This window comes from Gymnodraco acuticeps, unplaced genomic scaffold (assembly GCF_902827175.1).
Source record: "Gymnodraco acuticeps unplaced genomic scaffold, fGymAcu1.1, whole genome shotgun sequence".
Lineage (NCBI taxonomy): Eukaryota > Metazoa > Chordata > Actinopteri > Perciformes > Bathydraconidae > Gymnodraco > Gymnodraco acuticeps.
The window spans coordinates 16367-37074 of NW_022992268.1; the positions used below are offsets into that span (position 1 = coordinate 16367).

The following is a 20708-nucleotide window of genomic DNA, read 5'->3' on the forward strand; positions in this document are numbered from 1 at the left end:
ACATCAGTGGGATTCAGCAAAACAATGTAGACGGAGATCCGTGGAGACAATGACAGAGGGGTCGGGAGAGACTGGAGGGAAAGACTGGGGAAGGCAAATTAGTCGGGAGGAAAGCAGGGCGAGGGGAGATCCGTAGTTGAGTTAAGTCTTAGAGGGATGTCTCCTGCAGATAAAACAAACACACTTAGAAGCTCAATATAGACCAGAGTCAGAGGTGTATTTCCTTCCAGCACAATGTTCTGATATAGCAATGTTGTTTTCAGAGTTTCCTGTTGAGTTTGTTCAGGGTTTCAGCTTCTCTGACACACTCCAGGATTGCCTGCAGATAGACGTGCATGCACATTTGTGATACTACCGTTTTTATTTTTGCGTTTTATTTTTGCTTTAAAGTAAGTTGTTCTGCCATAGAAGAAAATGAAAACACTCTTCTCTTATAGCAGCTTTATGTGATGTAAGGGCGCTATAGCTCCATTCGGCTCGTATCGCCAGCACAACATTATATTTGTTTATCAAATCTGTTTTTGTAGAAGGGAAAGTAGGTTGCTTCTACAATCACATCAGGAATAAACAGACAGACACACGCCGCCATCCTGTAACCGCTCCTCATGAAGCTTTTACTCCAATTCACAGCACAGTGAAACATCCGGGCCCCTGATCCTCACTAATGATCTAACCCTAAACCAACATCACCTCTACCACTTCCTTTATACACACTGATGTGTGTAGTCTGAAGAAGAATCGTTTTTTAGTCTTTTCGGTCCACCATAAGTTCGAAAGGCTTCATAACAAAGGTCTCTTTTGTATGCCATATATAAGTTAAAGATTCCTTATGTGTTGCATTTATACTACAAAAGACAACAGGTTGTATGTATTAGGGAAAACAAGATCTGACTTTAACCTTCCAAAATCCTTTGTTAAGCGTATCTTGTCCTCTTAGCCAAGGCCAAGTCCTTTGAATTTCGGCCCAGTAATAAAATATTCAAGGTGTCAAATCCAATCAAGTGTTACTTATATAACACTTTTGCATCGGGTAGCCTTACAATTGAAAAGCATACGACACCAGCTGTCCTTTGTCTGACAATAATAATAATAATAATTTTCCATGCAAAAGCTAAAATGTAAGAAACCTCAGGAAGATCAACCGAGGTGTGTGGCTTGAAAGGAAGGGTCAAGTTACAAGTAGGTCCAAGTCAAATCTCAAGTGTGCAGGTCAGCTTTTTATATCCTTTAGCCGATTAATCAGACACAAGCACTGCGTTGCCAACACTACACATCTTTCAAACCGTCCAACATCGCCTATGGGTATGTTTATGTGTACTCATGTCATTTAATAACCTAGATACTAGTGGCTTTAACTTTATCTTCTACATGAGTCATCGGTGCAGATCTGATGGCACCTCCTGGTCGTTGCCCTCCTTCAGAGATCTTGGTGTCTCGATGCTGGTTGTGTTTCCTGGCAGCGCTGCATTGTGTTGTGTTACCGTGTCGTGCTCGGCTCTGCTCCTGTCTGCCATCTGCCAGTCATATGTACCACCATCTGCTCTTCAAACCAGCCCATAATCTAGCTCGCTCTGGCATCGTTTGCTTAATTTAAATACTTACAGTAACTGCTGCTGTTGTTTGATGTCTGGGGAGTTGTTACTGTTTTCAAAAAACGCATTTTGTCTTGCCACAATGCCAGCGGTTTACGTCTTCCTTATCATTTAATCATTTAGATAATCACAGATTTGTAGAAACCTTTGGTCGTTGCCCGAACAGCTTCTCACTTGCTTGCTGCCATACATTCCTTCGTCACTCCCAAATAATTAGGTTGCTATTTGTTTTGGCAGCAGCAGAGACAGAAACGTACGGTCTCTCATCGTCTCTGATATTGAATATACATTTGTGAGAAGCTCTCCAGGCTGATCTCAGGTCTGCCTGGATGACATACCACCAGCAGCGTCAGTAGGCACCTCCTCCACACACACTCATTCCTCTGGAAGCTGTACTCCTCTGCTAACTCTGTCATTACTACCATCTAACCAGAGTAATTACCAGCCTCGGTGTGTGTTTGTGGTGCCGAGCCAAGTGTGCATCGTGCAGAGCAAGTCGGGGCGGGCGTTTAGGGAGAAGCGGGAAAGATCATGAATGGGATAGACGGGGAGAATCAAAACAGGGGAGGTGCATCCCAGAGCTGAGTAATTACTGTATGCGAGCAATTAAAAGTCATTACACGTCTGCACTTGAAGTCTGAGCCAAAGATGTGCGATCCTGCTCAATTCTTACTGTATTTGATGGAGATTAATTATTTCTTCTCACGGGATTCTTTCTGGTTTTTTTATTTGATCTTTTTATATTTTGTGCCTCTGTTCACGAACGTGATATATCCAGAAAGCTGAGGGAATTCCTTCAAATGTAGCCCTCATGTCCACTTGTCTTCAAGGATAGTGGTCAAAGGTCATTGTGAAACTGAAAAAAAAGTAGGTGCATTATTTGTATTACAGCAACAACGTAGTGTTTTTATTTTTCTTATTTAATGATCACTTGTGCATAACTGATCATTTTCTGTTACCATAAACAAAACATCCATGCTTCCTGGATAATTGAACTAAATATAAAAAACATGACATGCACAGTTCACACAAGGGGCACTGTGAAGCTGACCGTAGAGCGCCCCGACCAAGCAAGGAGGCAGAGGCAGAGAGTTCAAATATAACCCGGTGTGGGCATTTATTAATCATGGGCACATGATTCACAGCCTCAATATGACAGTTACCCGTGTACAGTCACCAGCAACAAGGACCTCACACACACTAACAGGAAACACAGAGCCTAAATACACACAGACTAATCAAACCAACAAGACACAGGTGAGGGGGGAGGAGACAACACAGGGCACCAGGTGAACACAATCAGCAGCAACAGACAAGACGGGAGGGGGAACACTTTTCAAAACAAAACAGGAAACGGAGACAGACAAACTAAAAACAGACAGATTGCGACAATTACATATAATCACATGCTTCCTGTGCAATGTTCCATGGTGGAACAAATCAATATCCGTCGCCAATAACGAAGCTATATAATCCGTAACGGAGGCCGTGATCTATAGCCCCAGAGATCACCTCCGTTAAGGCACACTTGTTAATATGTGTGCAAGTCTACTGTTAACATTGCACACATCGTTAAGATTCAACTTTCTCAAGTCAGAAAGACGCTGTGATGCGCCCTGGTGACCAGACGTCTTCATCAAAAAGCCAAATATGAAGTAATAACGGAGCATCAGATGTGTGTAGAGTTCGGAGTGGCTGTACGGTAGCAGCAGCAGCTGTCGTTTTCAGCCGATCTAATGAAGGTAAACAGTGGCAGGCCATGTGTAAACAGCACTGTGCTCTGGCACTGCACATCTCAGAGGCTGCAGCAGGTACTCCTGTTACCTCTGATGGTTGCCACACATGTTCGGCATGACTCATAAAACCTGTGTTTCTTAAACTTCATCTTTCTTGGAACCAAAAGACTTGCAAATAACAGACGTGCTGTTCTTATTATAAAAGTTCTTCCTCTGCTTTTTCGACCCCCATATTTCCTCATGAGTCTCTCTCCCTTCACCCATCAAGACAGTCTGTTAGCTTTACCACTCCAGCGTGACTTCTACATGGGGGCAACAATCTAGAGAAGAAGGGCCACATATATGAACATGTAGAGCGTGAATGCATGGTGCATGGAATAAGCTACCATTATCGCAGTTCAAGCAGTATTTGAGATACGTTTACCACAAACGTTGGTATCACAATGACGATATCATTTTGATATATCGCACAGCCCTAGTTCTCTCTTAGACCCCGGCCACACGAGGACGAAAACGGCTAAACGCATAGGATTAACGCAAACAAGCTTCCGTCCACACGCAATAGTTATCCGGATAGTGTCTGCCCACACGAGACCGCTCCGTTTAGCTCCAACCGCTGGAGAAGCTGCAGTACATATGCAGGAGCCTGTACGTGGCGCTGTAACTTCCTCCACAAAAGCAGCGAAGAAGCATGGTTGTCATGGTTGCCCTTCTGTTTATTCTCCGCGGTGGGGGCCGAGGGAACCGGGCAGAGTTTTTCGCCAGTCAACGTGTATTAAAGTTTAAACCTTCCGACAAAATTATAAAAGTGCCGGTCAAAGGTGTTCTTTGTTATTTATTGAGCTTTAAAACAAATTAATAACGACTCTATATAATATAATAATAAAAATACACGGAGCCTCTCTTTGGACAGCGTCAGTGTCTGTTTCATGCAGCAGCTGATCCAGTAATGAGTGACCCGGCCGACAGTAAAAATAAACATATTTATAACTAGTTTAGGTAGTTTGAGAGGTGTCTCCGTCCTATCAGATTAGACTTCACTCGCGTTTATGTCCATATCGAGAGAAAGATAAATAATCTGAATTCAGTGTGCAGTTTACTTTGACGCGGGGGTGAGCAGCAGAGGTGGGGAGAGGCGGGGCTATTGCGCAATCATTATCAGAAAATGATCGCTGAAGCTGCAGTACATATCCACAAAAGCAGCGAGTAAGATCCCCCCGGATGTGTAAGTCTGCTGTAGATGTTGCACAAAGAACTGTAGCATGGTCAGTAGCGTCCGGAGCACGATAGCAACTCTGCGATCCGCCATTGTTGTTGTTGTTGGTGGCGAAACACATCAGCAATGGCGCGGGGTACGCGGAGGTGAGCAGCAGAGGTGGGGAGAGGCGGGGCTATTGCTATTGCGCAATCACTATCAGAACATGTTCGTATAGGGCGCACACACGGAGCCGTTGGACCCCCCCCAGAGCGTTGCGTATGCCGTTCTATCCACCTTGGGACCCGTTGTCGTTTCCTCAGTCGTTTAGTGCCGTATGCGGTCGTCCTCGTGTGGCCGAATGGTCTATATGACACTAAACAGTAACGCAAACGGCCGTTTTCGTCCTCGTGTGGCCGGGGCATTACTCAGCAATGGATTAGGTCTTCGAGTAGATAAGGCCCTATATTTACTGCTGATATTTCAAAATGGTCCTATTGTTTTGGAGATGTATTGGAGGAAATAAAACGGTTTGTCTAACGGTACAGTTATTATATAAGTTTCTACACTTAATGTGTGACTGATCCTTTTTGAGGGGTTTAAAAATAGGGGGATTTTATCGTTCCCACATACCAGTTAGAGTGTGAGCTTCATTTGATGATGAAGGCAGTTCGATGGGGCTGAAAGATCTGAAAGAAATTACACCTTGAGTTGAGAATATTTGTCACCCATAATGGCAATAATGAACTTCTATGCATATATATATTTGCATAATATGGATACATTAGGCACACAGTGGTGGATTTGTCATCGCAGAAAATCCCTACTGTTCTTTTTTTCAACCTCTTTAACTTCATCTATTGCTGTTAACCTTGTCAGATAGTGTCTACATCTATCGCTCTTTGGCTGTTAGAGTAGTCAGGTTGGTATATTTCTCTCTGGTGGGCTTTGTGCTGACAGAAGTCCCTGGTAAAGATCAGCCCACACTCTCTCTCTCTCTTCAGGAACCTCAGACACATAATGAAGCCATTCTGCGGCTCTGCAGCTGGGGCCGGGTAATCTGGGATTGGGCCTGATAGTGGATCACAGGAAGAGGAAAGACTCTGTCAGGAAGCATGATCAGAGCAGGAGCCTTTGGCCCGAACGCGCCTGTGGTTCTCCAAAAATAAAGACATGATACATTTCAGTGGCTGTTAGACGATAGGGGGATTTTGTTTGCTGTGAACTGAGTTTGTGTGCGAGTATGAGTGATGAGTAATGCAGTCTTGATGCCAGAAAATGAATTCAGCAAGGACTCATAAAAGACGTTGTGTAAAACACACACAAACCACTGTGCGCTGCTTTGACACAATGAAAAGCTCGACGTTATGCAAATTAGACTTCATAACGAGGTAGTCCACCCAGGAGTCGACTTCTGTAGACTTTACAAAAGCTGAGGCAGCTAGAGAGAGATGAGCAAAGATTTGTTCTCACGTAGAGATGTCTAATATGTGCATTCTGCAGGCTATTGAAGTTACTGCAAACAGTCAGTGTTTTTAAATGCCAGTAAACAGCAGCATAGGTGAAAGTGCTTTGATTTTAATGTGTTGAGATGGGAGTCAGGATGATTATGCAATTAAACATTGTGTGTGTGGGTGTGTGTTTTTGCTTGAGGTTGAATCATACAATTGAATTCCTGAAAGCCTTTGTCTGAGGAGTAAACATGTTACTGCTAGTGTCTCATGAATCACTGGACACTAGGCTTTCATAGATGTGAAAGGTCATTGGCTAACTAAACATAGGGACGAAAAACTGCTTACATCGGCAGCAAGTGTGGTAGTATCACAAGTTGTGGTGAAGACAAACGGTGTGAACAAAGAATATAAGGAAGGTTTCATAGATGATGATAAATGAAATGGTCAGCAGGAGCCAAAAAAAAGTATGCAGATGATGTGCGGTTTACCCTCTCAAGTAGTGTTCAATGACTTTGTCAGTCTCAGAGACTTATGATAAAAAGCTTAAACTCATGAATGAAGAGCTCAATAGAGAATGAGATTAAACAGACACTTGAGAGAGGAACATAATATGTGTTTAGATGGGTAGTACATTTACATTTAAGACATTCATCCAATGCTCCAAAACATCTAAACACCCCACAGACTGTCATCATGTTTTCCACGTGTCATGTTGAGTTTTTAAAAGGTTTGAATTTAGCTCCAAAAAGGACCGTATTTTCTAGACTACCCCTTTGATTCAGGTGCTAGTAGTGAACATTAAGGTTTGATGAAGCTTGTTGACACTTAACTGGATTTAAGTAGCATTCATGTATTGATTGTATCATTAGAAATTATGAAACACTGCTCGCAAAAAACATGTGATATGATAATAATGAATACTAGTACATTTCATCCCCACTGGTTTTCCCTTAGACTTTCTACAGTATCATTGTGAAACAGATATGAAATACCATTTTATTTTGTATTAAATGTCTTAAATGTAACAGTGAGACTTCACAATACAGATAAAGTGTTCTTGATGTATGAGGCTCTTGTTCATGTTTGCATGTGAATCACTGCCAGCATATTGTCATTGCTTGCTGACTTCATAATGTGGTCCATCCAGTGCATTCATAACCTCATCGTCATAATCTCCGATATGAATTCTTAGCCGGTCACTCAACAACTGCGACATTCACAGCCCAAGGAATGTGACCATGTAATAAAACTTTTGTCCAGACTTCCGGGAACTTTATGAGTGAATCACCACCAGTTAACGTTTAGCCTTTTAAACCAAATCGCTGACACTATCTTCTGTAGCCGTGCAGTGAAGACAGGAATGCCTGTAGAAATCATCACATTTAACTTCGGTAGAGACACAAGTTGCCTCTGAGTGAACAAGAAACTCACTCGGCTGGTGGGTTTTTAAGACTTGATGCGGGGTGACTGTCATATTAAAGCACACTGCTGTGGTTCACTGAGCAATGTACCGCTCTCTTCCTTGCTCTTTCTCCACTCCGTCACACTATTTCTGGATTCACCCCACCTCACCACTCCATCTGTTGGGTCACTTTGTGCCTTCACCCTTTTCTGTCTCTACTGCAGTCCCTACTCATCTCTCAAAGCTGTTTGTGGTTTGGCTTCTCGCTGTAATACGTTTTGAAAAGAGTAGCTTCTGTCTTAGACAAATGCAGCCCACATCATCACTGTCGGCCTTTTCCTAAATGAGACTCATGTCTAAGAAAATATGCTACAGCGCTGACATGTTCAAATGTTCTCTTTGCATCTGGATTACTTTTGAGTGGGATTATATTAGCTGGAGTGTTTCAGTGGTTTTAATCTGCAGCCGAGCGGCCTCAGCCTTGATGTCCTCTGGGTATATGAGTGTTTGTGTGTGAGCGCACGTGCACTCCAGTGCACAGGGTGTGTGATAATAATATCCCTTGTCAGCCTCCTGAAGATTAGCCTCAAAGGAAGAAATCCTCTGTCATATCCCCTCACCTTATTCTCTCTCTCTCTCTCTCTCTCTCCCTCTCCCTGTCTTATCAGTCTCACATTGTTTTACAGTTGAGTGACTCGCTCTCTTCTAAATTCAGCATTCAGTTTTACTTTGCGCCTGTGGAGTAAAATGTGGGTCACATAATCTCTGTGTTTCAAATGATGCAAATTGTTTCTAAGCAGATTTATTGTAATACTTTTTCGCTTTTGTTTTCAGATCTGCATCAGACGGAAAACAGCAGAAGACGACGAGTGTTCCTGACTCAAACTGGTCCTCCATGGACTAGTGAAGTGATTCCCACCGTGCCGGTTGAAAGCAATGTTTTTTGGAGCTGGAGGCCGTAGCACCATCAGCCGAGTGTGTGTGGGGCCACCCCTCTCCCTCTTTCCCTGCACACCTCCTACCATGGGATGCCAACCCCCTGCATCTCTGCCCTGAGCTCTCCTGGGGTGCCATGAACAGCTACAGAGACAGAGGGGTGACCTGCACCTCCTCCGACCTCCTGGATGGAGGAGGAGGAGGTTTTATGCAGCACACTCCCTTTCGTCACACCCCCAATGGCCACCCGGCACTTGGCCCCTGCGACCCTGCCATGTTACCGCGCATCTCCGTGCCCAAAATGGGTGTTCGGGCACGGATTGCAGAATGGCCGCCACGCCGTGCACATTCCAGGGAGTCGCTACTTGAAAACGGGCACCTTCGCTACGGAGACGACTGCTCCACTCTTTACTCTTCAGGTTTGTCGTCTGACATGGGGCTGGTGCGGGGAGGAGTCGCCAGGCTACCACGGAGACGGTCTAAGGATGTGGAGTTCAGAGGGGGAGGGTTCAGTGTTGAAAGAAATCCACATTATAGCCTGAGAGTGTTCCCTCCACTGAGACAGCGCTCCAACAGCGAAGTGACGCTGAGCGAACAGGACGAAAATGAGGTGAGTGTTGGAGCTCCAGCCGCTCTATTCACACCACAGTGAACTGGCATGCTGCTCTATTCACAGCATGACAAGGAGCTGCTTTGACCCACAGTGAGAAACCACACACTGTACTGACTGTCATGCTGCACTTTTCTGCAATTAGTTTGCGTGGTGTCACAAAGAACTTAACAAGAAGTAACAAGATTATAATGCATAATCATAATCCAGTATTCAACTCCACCTCATGTTATGTGTCATGACAAAAAGGCAGAAATAATGATAAAAGAACAAGAGGTATGTTGTACCTAACCATTAGAGGGGCATAGTTAATGTGTGGTTCACTACTTTCCTCTGTTTTATTATTCTGTTCTCTGTGGTGATGTACATACCAGATGATCTCACAGCTAGCTTCAATGGAAGTTCATGGCCCAGTTAACTGCTTTTAAATTCATGCTAAATATACATATTTGCTATTATAAAAACCCGTGATTTTCTTTTTTTAAACCATCGAGCAGGCATCGTGTAAAAGCACCCTCAGTGTTGTTTTGAATCCAATGATGTGTCACCGTAGATTTAGGGGGATGTTAACAATAACCCTAATCGAAATTTGTATAGATATTGCAATTATATCTTGGATTCTGTTGGCCAGGATAATTTGTAGTAAAATCTGATATAGTGATGGCACTAAAACTTCCTACCTTTTTTTCTTTTTAGGTGGAGGTCCGTGGCGGTGGCGGGATGGGGAGCATGTTCAGAGAGTACGGCAGCACCTCCTCCATCGACATCCAGGGCATCCCTGAGCAGAGTTTCTTCGACATGCTGACTCAGTTCCACCAGGAGAGGCCCGACCAGCGCAGCTCGGCACCCGTACGACTCGGAGAGCTGCTGGGAGCTCCAGAGTCGCAACCAAGCGCACCCCTCCCCTCCGCTCCCTCACCTGGTCCCACAGGTGGGGAGGACAGAGGGACGGGAAGGAAGGACGGAGCTGAGAGAGTGAGGAAGAAGAGCGGGGGCACAGAGTCGTCGCTGGGCACCTCCTCTTTGTTCAGGAAACTTCGGAGCTCAAGTCGAGGTGAGCTGGACGGAGGGAAGGGAGAGACTAATGAGGACGGGGGAGGCCGGGCTGCTTCTGACCCCTCCTACAAACCGTGGGTGTGCCCCAAGACTTTTGTCCACTTTGACGCTCAGAGCATCCTGTTTGACTTCCACGAGGCGGCGGCTCAGCGGGGGTACGCCGCCCAGAGGAGGAACACCGCCACGGGGGCCTCAGCTGCATCAGTGTCCCTGTCCGTCTCAAAGTCCTCGGGGCAGAGCGTAAACGAGCCGGTTTACTCCAGCATAGAGGATCTGACCCTGAGCCTGGACCCCGGCTCCATGACCCCCTCCCTGGGCATGGACCCCCTGGATGGGCCTCCAGGTGCCCACAGCTCGAGCCACCTGCTCCTTTGCTGCCCCCACTTCCTCAACGAGACCGGGGGCCACGGGGAGCGCAACATCAGCTTCCTGAGCTCCTCAGCAGAGCGGGACAGAGGAGGAGACGGGGGGAGGGGCTGGCTGAGGAGGAGCAACGCCAGTTTGTCGGTGCTCGAGGTGCCTATTGAACAGCAGGTGACCAGGCTGGACAGACTGAAACTGTACGGCATCGAGCATGTAGACCTGGGGGCCCGCTACTACAGAGACTACTTCCATGGGAAAGGTAACACTGATAAACATCATCTATAAGGCAAATAATAGCAATTCATATTCATTGATTGTTGATGCAAGCTCATCACAAGAATCAAAATCCCTGAGTGTAAAACTGATTATACATGGTTATGGTTTGCAGTATTTCAACATACATTTTGTTTAACTGTGCTAGCTGTTATACATGTGTTATTTTATTAGAAGTAAATAATAATAGGAATGAACAGCATTCATTCTCAACTAGGACAAGTTCATTTTCATTACACCTTTCCAAAGAAAGCAACTCAACTCTTTTCCTAAAACATAAAAAGCCATTAGGACAAGTAGTATACATCAATCCCATGCAACGAGTAACCTAGAGATGAATGAGCCATCTGGACGTTTCCTTGGGCTCTGAGATGATGAAGATTTTCACTATTTTCAGAAATGTTAGACACTAAATTATTAGTTAAATAAACAAAACAAATACAAAATATATACCAGCAATTTATAGAGACCTGGGAGCTCTGTGTATTAGTCATTGGCAGCTTGAATCTTAATGAAAGATTATCGCCAGGGTTATTTTAGTGCCTCTGCTGTATATAAATCCCGTTTTCTACTCTGATTTGTGCCCCTCATTTCTATTGGACTGTTGGAATTAGACAGTGCAGAGGTTGTTTCTCGGTGTCATTCCCCACATCTCCTCCTGCAGCTGTTAATATCCAGCTGGGCCTGAGTGAGCAGAGGAGCGTGGGCCAACCTGGCAACGCTCCCAGAATTGATTACACGTACCTGCAACTGGACTGTTGATGATACCTCACCTGCCTCTCTTCACGTTCTCTGGCATTTCACCTGGTCGGCTTTGTTTTACATAGGTTTTCAGTGTCAGAAGTAACACCTAACTTCCAGAGAGGAAAGGTGTGTGTGTGATGTGTGCCCAATTCTTTGTACGGCCGCTTGTTTGTGGGCACTTCTTGTCAGACGCTGCGGATGGAACTTCCTCTTGGCAAGCATCATCTGCTGCACCCTAATTAGTGACAGATGCTGTGAGGAGCACATGTGTGCAAGCAAGCGTGTGTGAGACAGGCCTGCAGCCACACAGATAAAGGTTATCATTCCAAAAATATGTTCATCTGCTGACTCGGTTCATACTAAGCTGTCCCCACAACGTGTGTGTGTGTGTGTGTGTGTGTGTGTGTGTTTCTGTGCTGTGTCAGAAAGCCTCATAAAAAAGCTGACATTTCCACCACAGGACATGGCATGAGAGCTAAGCAGGCCTGAGTCTCCGAACGTGTACTGGTTCATTCCAGTAACACGGGGGATAGAGGAGGAATACTTGTCAAGCTAGATGTCTCCCAGAGTGTCTGCAGTATTTGCCTTTCGACTCCCACACTGCCTGCGGCGTTGGCATGTCCCCGGCTTAGCTTTAGAGCTTTAGAGGAGGACATGCAAGATGCTCGTGAAGTGCGCCGATAGCTTTGTTTCAGCCTCTTAATGAATAAATATGTTATGTGCCAACACGGGAAACACGCCACAGAATGTTAATTGGCGACTTATGACACTGGAGGAAACATTTGTTTCTTTAGAGCCTTATTGTTGAATACACATTTTAATTGTATTTCATTAACGTTAAGCTCCTGCACATCTACATCAGAAACATTTCCAGCATTTCTATAACCACACACCATTTAATCTTCACCTTTCTTAAGTAGCAATTATCATTTCTCCTGGTAACTAGAATGGATTGTTCAATTACATAGGTATTGATTACTAGATGTCATTGTCTAAGTCCTGTCCTGCTACACACACCCTCTGATGTTTCCTGCCAACCTCTCTCTCTTGAACTCTTCTTTTTTCTATCTCTTTAAGGTTAAGTGCTCGTAAATATTTAAATCATATGTTTTTGTAAAGTTTTTTAAGCACCACGTAAATATTTTTAGTTTTGTGGATGATTCATTTTTGGTCTCTAAATGTCAGAAAATAGTAAACAAATAAAAAACTAAATTGTTTCCCAAAGACCGAGTTGATGATCAGCTGCCCTAGATAATCTATTTCAACTATGTAATCAAAATATTAGTTTATCATGGATAGTTTATCATTGGAGAATGTGGATATGTTTATCATGTGTTTCACCCATTCTTTGGTTCATAAAAAAATGTATGCTATTTTTGGTAAAAAGATTTTAATTTAATTGTTTTGTTAAACATACAGTCTAAAACCCTTTCAGTTTACTGTTTTCAAAGAGTGATAAAACCAGTAAATATTCACATTTAGAAGCTAAAACGTGTACATTTTGGTATTTTTGCAAAAGTTGCTTACCATCTCTCCTTGTCCTTCACCAGAGCATTCAAACTACTTTGGGGCAGACGATAAGATGGGCGCCGTGGCTGTGAGCATCCGCAGGGAGAAATTGGATGACACCAAAGACCTGAAAGACCAGTACCAGTACCGCATCATCGTCAGAACCAGCGAGGTATGAAGACCTGCGTGTGTTTGTTTTGAAGATTTCAGAGTGATGAGACATTGATGAGTCAGTATGAGTGTGCACACTCGAGTTAATTACCTACTTTCATTTACCTCCCTTTGTGTTCCTACCTGTAGCTCTCCCTACCCTCTCTGCCCTTGTTTTAACCTCCCCCTTCACCCCCTCACCCCCGCTCTCGGCTCTGCCAGTGGAAAATTCCACCTGCCCAGTCTCAGTGCAGCAAAGCCAAACCAAACACCGGCTGCTGTGGCTAAAGAGTTTGGCTGCATTGAGAACACACTGCATCTTTTCCATTTTTGATGGCTCAAATACTCATAATGTATTAAGTTAGAGGCTAGTGAACATCGAGAATGAACTAAGAATCTCACTCAAAAATGTCTGAAGGCTATAAACGAATCTTTATTTACTTCACTCTTACTCCCAGATCACCAAGTCTTGATTCAGCTCTTTTGGGGTTGATTTGTGGAATCAATATGCCATATGATTATTACTACTGACGGAACATAACTAGGCAAAAATGGTTGCCTCTTCTTCCTGGTATAATGTACAGGGTGCCCTTAAAAACATGTAAGTTCTCTGGTTTCCTCCCATTAACATTTTTTGCCATTTATTTAAACCAAAACGACTTATCGACGCATCCAAATAGATACTCAACTAATATGCAATGAAAATATTCTATAGTTGCTGCCCCTAGTGTAATCAATTACTTTTTTCTCTGTTCTTGTTATGGATGGCATTAGAGGGATCTGTTTTAATATTTAGTTTGCCTTTATAAATGATAAACACCTGTGTAGCAAAGTCCCTCAAACACACAGCAAAGTTAGCTTCTGGTTCATGTCGTGGTCTTCCTCTGGCTCTGTGTTGTTGTAGCTGGATTACATGGCTGCCTGGCCTCATCACCTTAGCTCTCGCACAACAATGGAGCTTCTCCGCCACCTAAGTACACAGAGCAGAGCTAACAGACCCAGCCAGCTCACCAGCGCCTACTGTTCCCACACAGAGGAAAAAGGAGATTGATTGCAGACTTTATTCTCTGTAGCCGCAGCTGCTCTCAAATATCCTTTCCCCCAAGTCTGTCATTCAATTCTGTGCAGCAGTGCTGACGCAGCAAGGTGGATAGACTTCCTCTTTCTGACTCCATCACACATTTATACACGCAGCCCGCTCAGCGGTCACTCACCCGCTGTCGTTCAGAAGCCGACGAGCTGAAACGAAAGCTCCATAACTTTAGACGCACGTCAATCAGGTTTTATTTCTCTGCGGCACTTGTGTGTGTGTGTGTGTGTGTGTGTGTGTGTGTGTGTGTGTGTGTGTGTGTGTGTGTGTGTGTGTGTGTGTGTGTGTGTGTGTGTGTGTGTGTGTGTGTGTGTGTGTGTGTGTGTGTGTGTGTGTGTGTGTGTGTGTGTGTGTGTGTGTGTGTGTGTGTGTGTGTGTCAGAGACAAAGAGTGTAGCTTCAAGGCAGCAGACAACTATTATGAGAAGTGGGACCATCCCTCATCTGATGGACCCTCTTCAGTCTACCTCAAGCTGCTTATCATCCACCTCTGCATTTTCCAGAGGCGTTGTTCTGTAGCTGAGCCTGACCTCTGACCCCCTATCTTTGTTTCAATAACATTTCTACAAATGTTCTCCTATGTCTTTCTTGTGTTTCTATTTGTCCATGCTTTCTCAGTCCTACCTGTTGTTATTTATTTTCTTTTTTACCCTACCTATGTTGTGTTTTAGAAGTAGAACACAGATAACATAGCTGGTCATAATCGACACAAAATGTATAATAATAGTAGAAAATGCATGTAAAACTAAAAAATATACACAAAACAAGAAGCCTGTTTACCCATACCAACAAAGAAAGCAAAAAAGAAATAAAAACGAATAAATAAATTATGTTAAAAAAAGTATGCTACCAAGCAAAATATTTATACTTAAAAAACGATTGAAGAATAAAGTGGAAAAAGTGTCGTTAATAAGTAAGTGGGTCAGCATGCATTGTGTTCCTAAGACAGGAAAGAGGTAAATAGTAAAGGCAAATGTATTTTTATTTTCTCTCCCTTCATTCAGCTTGTAACCCTGCGAGGCTCCATTTTAGAGGATTCGGTGGCGACAACGGGGAAGCACGGCACAGTGCGGGGTCTGTCGCTCAAGGAGGTGCTGGAGCAGGTGGTCCCGGAGCTCAACATCTCCTGTCTGAGGCTGGCGCTCAGCACACCCAAAGTCACCGAGCAGCTCCTTAAACTGGACGAACAGGGGGTGGGTTATGTGTCTGTACTTGCCACTGATTGCTAAGCTTGTGTGATAAAACTTGAAGGTTGAAACTGCTTTCATTAAACAAACACGAAGTCAGGCTGGCGTAAATGACAGCATAAGGAAAACATATGACACACTTAATATGTGCTCAGATAAGTTGTATAAAAGGGTCTGAAATCTGTATCACTGATTAAGCGTTGGTGCAAAGTATGAAATCAGCAGCAAAAGCTGAGTGGAGCGGGGCGTAATATGTTTGAGCGTGACTGTGTAACGCTAAAAGCTTTAATGTTTAACCATGTTATCTCACCTTTTCTATAATGGAGGCTGAAGTACAAGGTGGAGGTATTTCTGCCCGGCCATCAGCTTGTTTTTATTTGTAAGGGTGTAAACGATAAAGTGGTACTCAGTGTTCTAGTGTATCCAGAAATAAATCTTATGTACTTTGACATTAAGTTGCATTAGAAGCATGTCAGGTGTTCACACTGCAGCGGTCCAGCTGTTTGTTTGTGTGATGGTAATTGTATCTCCTTCCTGTAGTTGAGTCAGAAGCACAAGGTGGGTGTTCTGCTGTGCCGAGCGGGCCAGAGCACAGAGGAGGAGATGTACAACAACGAGGAGGCGTCGCCCGCCTTCTCTGCCTTCCTGGAGCTGCTGGGGGAGCAGGTGCTCCTCAAAGACTTCAGCAAATACGCAGCACAGCTCGACACAAAGAGTGAGTCTGCATGAGAGCCCCGTTCATGCTCTACGTCCCATACATTAGGTGTTTTAATTCCCATGTTGGTCATTAGACACCGGAGATGTTTTTAAAGAAAAGGACAATCTGTCAATCTTACTTTCTCACTTTACAAAAGGAAATAAAAATGTATAAATTAACATATATGTTGCCATAAGCATTGTTAAGAAAATAATTAAGAAGAAAGTAAAAAAGTGGCGTAATTTAATTAACTGCAGCAGCACAAGGTTAAAGATATACACCATGTTAAGGTCACTTTAATTGATTTCATCTCATAGATCATCTCTTAGATCATTTGTATATTTTAAGTTGATAATGAAACGACATGAACAAGCCCATTTTCTATCCCCCCTTTTTTTTTTACTTTCATCCATGTAGTAACAGCAAAGTGCTTAAGATAAGACATTTGAGCATGATTGACATATGAATGTCTCATCATACGGTGTATAGCTTGTTCACTGTCAAGCATTATAATATAGGCAGCTACATTCTCTACCAATGTATGAGGAGATTCACTAAAGAGAAACAATAAACATATTGGCCCCAAGTTGTTAGTTATTCTTCCACAGAAAGACCTTTTCTCTCACAAGCATTGTGGTTCATTGTAACCACAGAAAGAACAGTCCTTTTATGTCTGAATAAAGCCGCATGGAACATTTCCATAGTCGACACCAATAGTAGAGATTCCATTACTTTTATAAGATGTAAGAAGCCAGCAACGTTATTTATTTTATGTCTTCTATGCAAGTGTCCTGATCCCAGTTTAATTACAACGCCACTCTTTGAAATCTTTTGATCCCTAGAAAAACATCTGTTTGAACCATAAAGTGTTTGGACTCATCTGTAGTATGGTGTCTGACATGAAACATCAACATTTCTTTCCCCAGCGGACTCTACGGGCACCCACTCGCTGTACACCACCTACCAAGGCTACGAGGTCATGTTCCACGTGTCCACCATGCTGCCCTACATGCCCAACAACCCACAGCAGGTAAGAGCTTTGGTTGTCTCTCAGGCCATGCTTTGATGCGTACAGCTCGAAAATTAAACCACCACTTTTCTTTTCTGTCCTCTCTTACGCGCTGGCTTTTATATTTTGGCCTCTCTCACTCTGCCTCTTGTTCTTTAACGGGATCCGAACAGGGTGGGGTTCAGTAGTGAAGAGTTTTTATGTTCTCCCTCTTTTCTTTTCACTTCTTTAAATAAAGCTGCTTTCATAAGTGTTCTCCTGGGTGCTTTTCAGCCTGGACTATGTCAGTGACCTGTGTGTAACATAACATTTGTGTGTGGCTATCTTTTATAGTTTGCATGAGTGTTTGCGTGAGAGGCTCACACGGGTAGAAACATGTGTTCAGACAGGCCTTGTGAGGATTACTGTACAATGTGTCCGTGGTGAAGGCTATGGGGAAGTTAAAATGCCTTTTTATATTTTGATATACTTTATTACCATGCCCACAGCAATCTATTGTTTCCTATAACCATTTCCATCATCCAGTTGAACATCTTGTACATTTTGAGTAAACGAATAATGTGAGGGTTCTACATTTTGAATGAAGTCGATTAAAGGTGTTTGAACAGTTCACATTACTTCCAACTCTTAAACCAGAAAGTGCAGTTTTATAAATGGCACAATATCTCCATCCAGAGGTTGGGGGGCTGCAGCAGAGAGGAGTTTTACTTTATCAGATGAGCCTGTAGGTGGCAGCATCTGATATTAAAATGACTTGCAGTAGATAACCGGAGGCGTACGGGTTGAATTAAGAATATAAATACTGTGGCTTTTTAAATTCACGAGAGGGAAAGAAGAGCGCAAGCACAGCCTGCACTCTCATCTTGTATGTGATGAAATGTTCAGCTAATACCATTTGACTAGCTGTATTCCGAATTGATGCTGTAATAGAAAAACAAATGCATTCTAGCAATAACAGTTCATGTTTGTAACGACATTGACCACAACTTCCAGTCTGAGTATGAGTGATGGATGCTCCTGTGGCACCATGCTGGAGAATGTGTGTATTTGAGGCCAAATGGTGGGCAGGATTACATAATTGGTATTTTCACACTTCCCTCTGCTGATGAGGAGAGGATTGGCAAGCATAGCTCCACAGACACAGCCGGCACTCCGTGCCTCTTACATGAACACAGATAGACGGACAAGCTAACACAGACACAAATAGCCCACACAGAATCCCAATAACAAATTACATAAAGCGCTGTTGTTGGTGTTGAGCGTCTTAATCTCTCATTTCCCTTGTCAGACTCTATCGTTGAATGAGTCGCTTGTGTCAATGTCAGTCATGTTAGCTCATTTAATTAATTAGTACTATTTTGTCTCTCTTCTCTTCTTCCTTAGCTCCTGAGGAAGAGGCACATAGGAAACGACATTGTCACCATAATCTTCCAGGAGCCAGGAGCGTTGCCTTTCACCCCGCAGAACATCCGCTCCCACTTCCAGCACGTCTTTGTGATTGTCCGTGTGCACAACCCCTGCTCTGAAAGCACCTGTTACAGGTAAATGTTGTCAACACAACCAGCACGTGTTTATATTCTGGATGTTACAATTAGTCCAATAAAGGATTAGTTACTAAACTGAAAACTATTTGCTGTTAAGGTTATAGTTAAGGGCGGATTTCAGTCTCCTAATCATGGAGGGTTTTTGTGTTTTATATCATATCAATAATTGATGTGGGTTTTGGGTCTGACAAAACAATAATACTAATAATAATAAACTGTATTTATATAGCACCTTTCATGCTTGACGCAGCCCAAAGTGCTTTACAGAGTATGACAGAAAATGACAATAATAAATGAGGAACATAATTAAAAACAAGGTGTAAACAAACAGAAAGAGTTATACCACTGAACCATAAAACAAACATGAACAGTGATATTACTAAAACATTACAATTGCCCCAAATTATAAGCCAAATTAAAAAGATAGGTTTTTAATTTACTTTTGAAAATTCCAATTGAGGTTGCTGTTCTAAGATCAAGACCATTAAAGACATTATCTGGCACTTTGAGAAACTGTCATGGACATTTTTCTCTATTTCTAGCATTTATAGACCAAACTATTAAAGGGCGTGTTAATGAATAATAAAAACAATCTTTAGTTTTAGCCCTAGTTCATATTCGGGTATACATCTTTAAAATGACAGTTTGTCACGATTCAAACCTGTGTCCCTTTTCCCTTCAGTGCTGCTGTGACGAGAATGAAAGACGTGCCTCCCTTCGGCCCCCCCATCCCCAGCGGCGTCACCTTCCGCGATCCAGAAACCTTTCGTAACTTCCTTCTAGCCAAAGTGATCAATGCAGAAACCGCAGCGCACAAGTCGGACAAGTTCCACACCATGGCGACCCGAACGCGGCAGGAGTACCTGAGAGACCTGGCGGAGAACTACGTCAGCAGCACGCCGCTCGACACCGCCGGCAAGCTCAACAACCTCATCTCCCTCGCATCTAAGAAACGTGAGCGCTCCAAGGCGAGAGAGGGGGCGGAGCTAGGGGCCGCAGGGGCCATCGCCTGGAGGGTCCACGCTCAGGACTTCAGCGGGGGGGGGGACGGAGCTGCCCTGTGCCCTGGGTCTGTCGGCTGAATACGTCCTCCTGACAGACTGCTCCACTAAAGAGGTGGTGTTTAACTGTTTCTGTGCGGACGTCATCGGCTGGAGTCCGGAGCGGCTGACGCTGAAGATCTTCTACGGGCGAGGAGACCACATCGCCGCGCGCGTGCCGGAGGGGTTTGCACAGGACATCCGGGAGGTGGTGCAGAGGTTAAAGGTGAAAAAATCATTTGTTGGTTAAGACATATCGCTTTTGTTGAGTTGGGACTGTAGTTTGTGCTAAACAAACAAAGTTATGTTTATATTTTATCATCCAGAAACACTGTGTTCCATGGAGGCCTAAAGTTTAGAAGTTTAGTTTAGAATTTATTTGCATCCTTAAAAAAAACTTTCTTAACACATTTTAAATATATTGCATCCTCCTGTTTCCCATTTCCTCATTTCTTGACCTATGCTTGTGAATTAAGGCACAGTAAACATCCTTTGTTTGGTAACCTTAAATTAAGGGTAATTTTTCTTCGGTTTTTACACCTCTGTTCTGTTTTTGTTTTTCTTTGAAAACATTCCTAAGCATCCTGGAAATTCAGGATTATTAACAAAATCTACTGTGAAAGTGATTACTAGAAATAGGCAGGGTTGCTTGTCATCTTCAAAAGTATAATACAGTCCTAATAGATTACTCATAGATGAACTCGCTTTTTAATGACGTTGTAATTACGTTCTCTAGCTGATATTGTGAAAATCGTTCTAAGATGTAATTTTATGATGTTTCCTTTGTTTTGGAACACTTAGAGACATACTGTAAGGACATGATCATTCTGTAAATCTAATATTTATTTATTCTAATTCTGTCCTGTCCCTGGCCAGTCGTTGACGGTGGGATGTGAGACGGTGGATATGACTCTGAGAAGAAACGGACTGGGACAGCTGGGCTTCCATGTGCGGCTGGACGGCACTGTGGCTGAGGTACGGCCAGATGACCACCACACAAGATCTTGAATTTTCACTTACAAAGAATCTTGGCTTTTCATAATGTGCCTGTTTTGCCTTGACCTTGTTGTTGGTGTTTTATCTGCTGCAGGTGGAGGAGTATGGTTTTGCGTGGCAGGCGGG

At 43.5% G+C, this 20708-nt stretch overlaps 1 protein-coding gene across 1 annotated transcript in view; it reads left to right on the plus strand.

The window, feature by feature from the left end:
- The window catches only part of LOC117540515 (signal-induced proliferation-associated 1-like protein 3), a gene marked incomplete at its 3' end in the record, with an annotated part of 34104 nt that extends 13396 nt beyond the window's left edge, over positions 1 to 20708 (plus strand). Inside the window, 11 exon segments of the mRNA XM_034207247.1 lie at positions 8214 to 8925; positions 9622 to 10603; positions 12912 to 13042; positions 15114 to 15302; positions 15837 to 16011; positions 16920 to 17023; positions 18386 to 18543; positions 19229 to 19583; positions 19585 to 19812; positions 20463 to 20561; positions 20677 to 20708. Coding sequence (XP_034063138.1) covers positions 8452 to 8925; positions 9622 to 10603; positions 12912 to 13042; positions 15114 to 15302; positions 15837 to 16011; positions 16920 to 17023; positions 18386 to 18543; positions 19229 to 19583; positions 19585 to 19812; positions 20463 to 20561; positions 20677 to 20708 — 2927 coding nt within the window.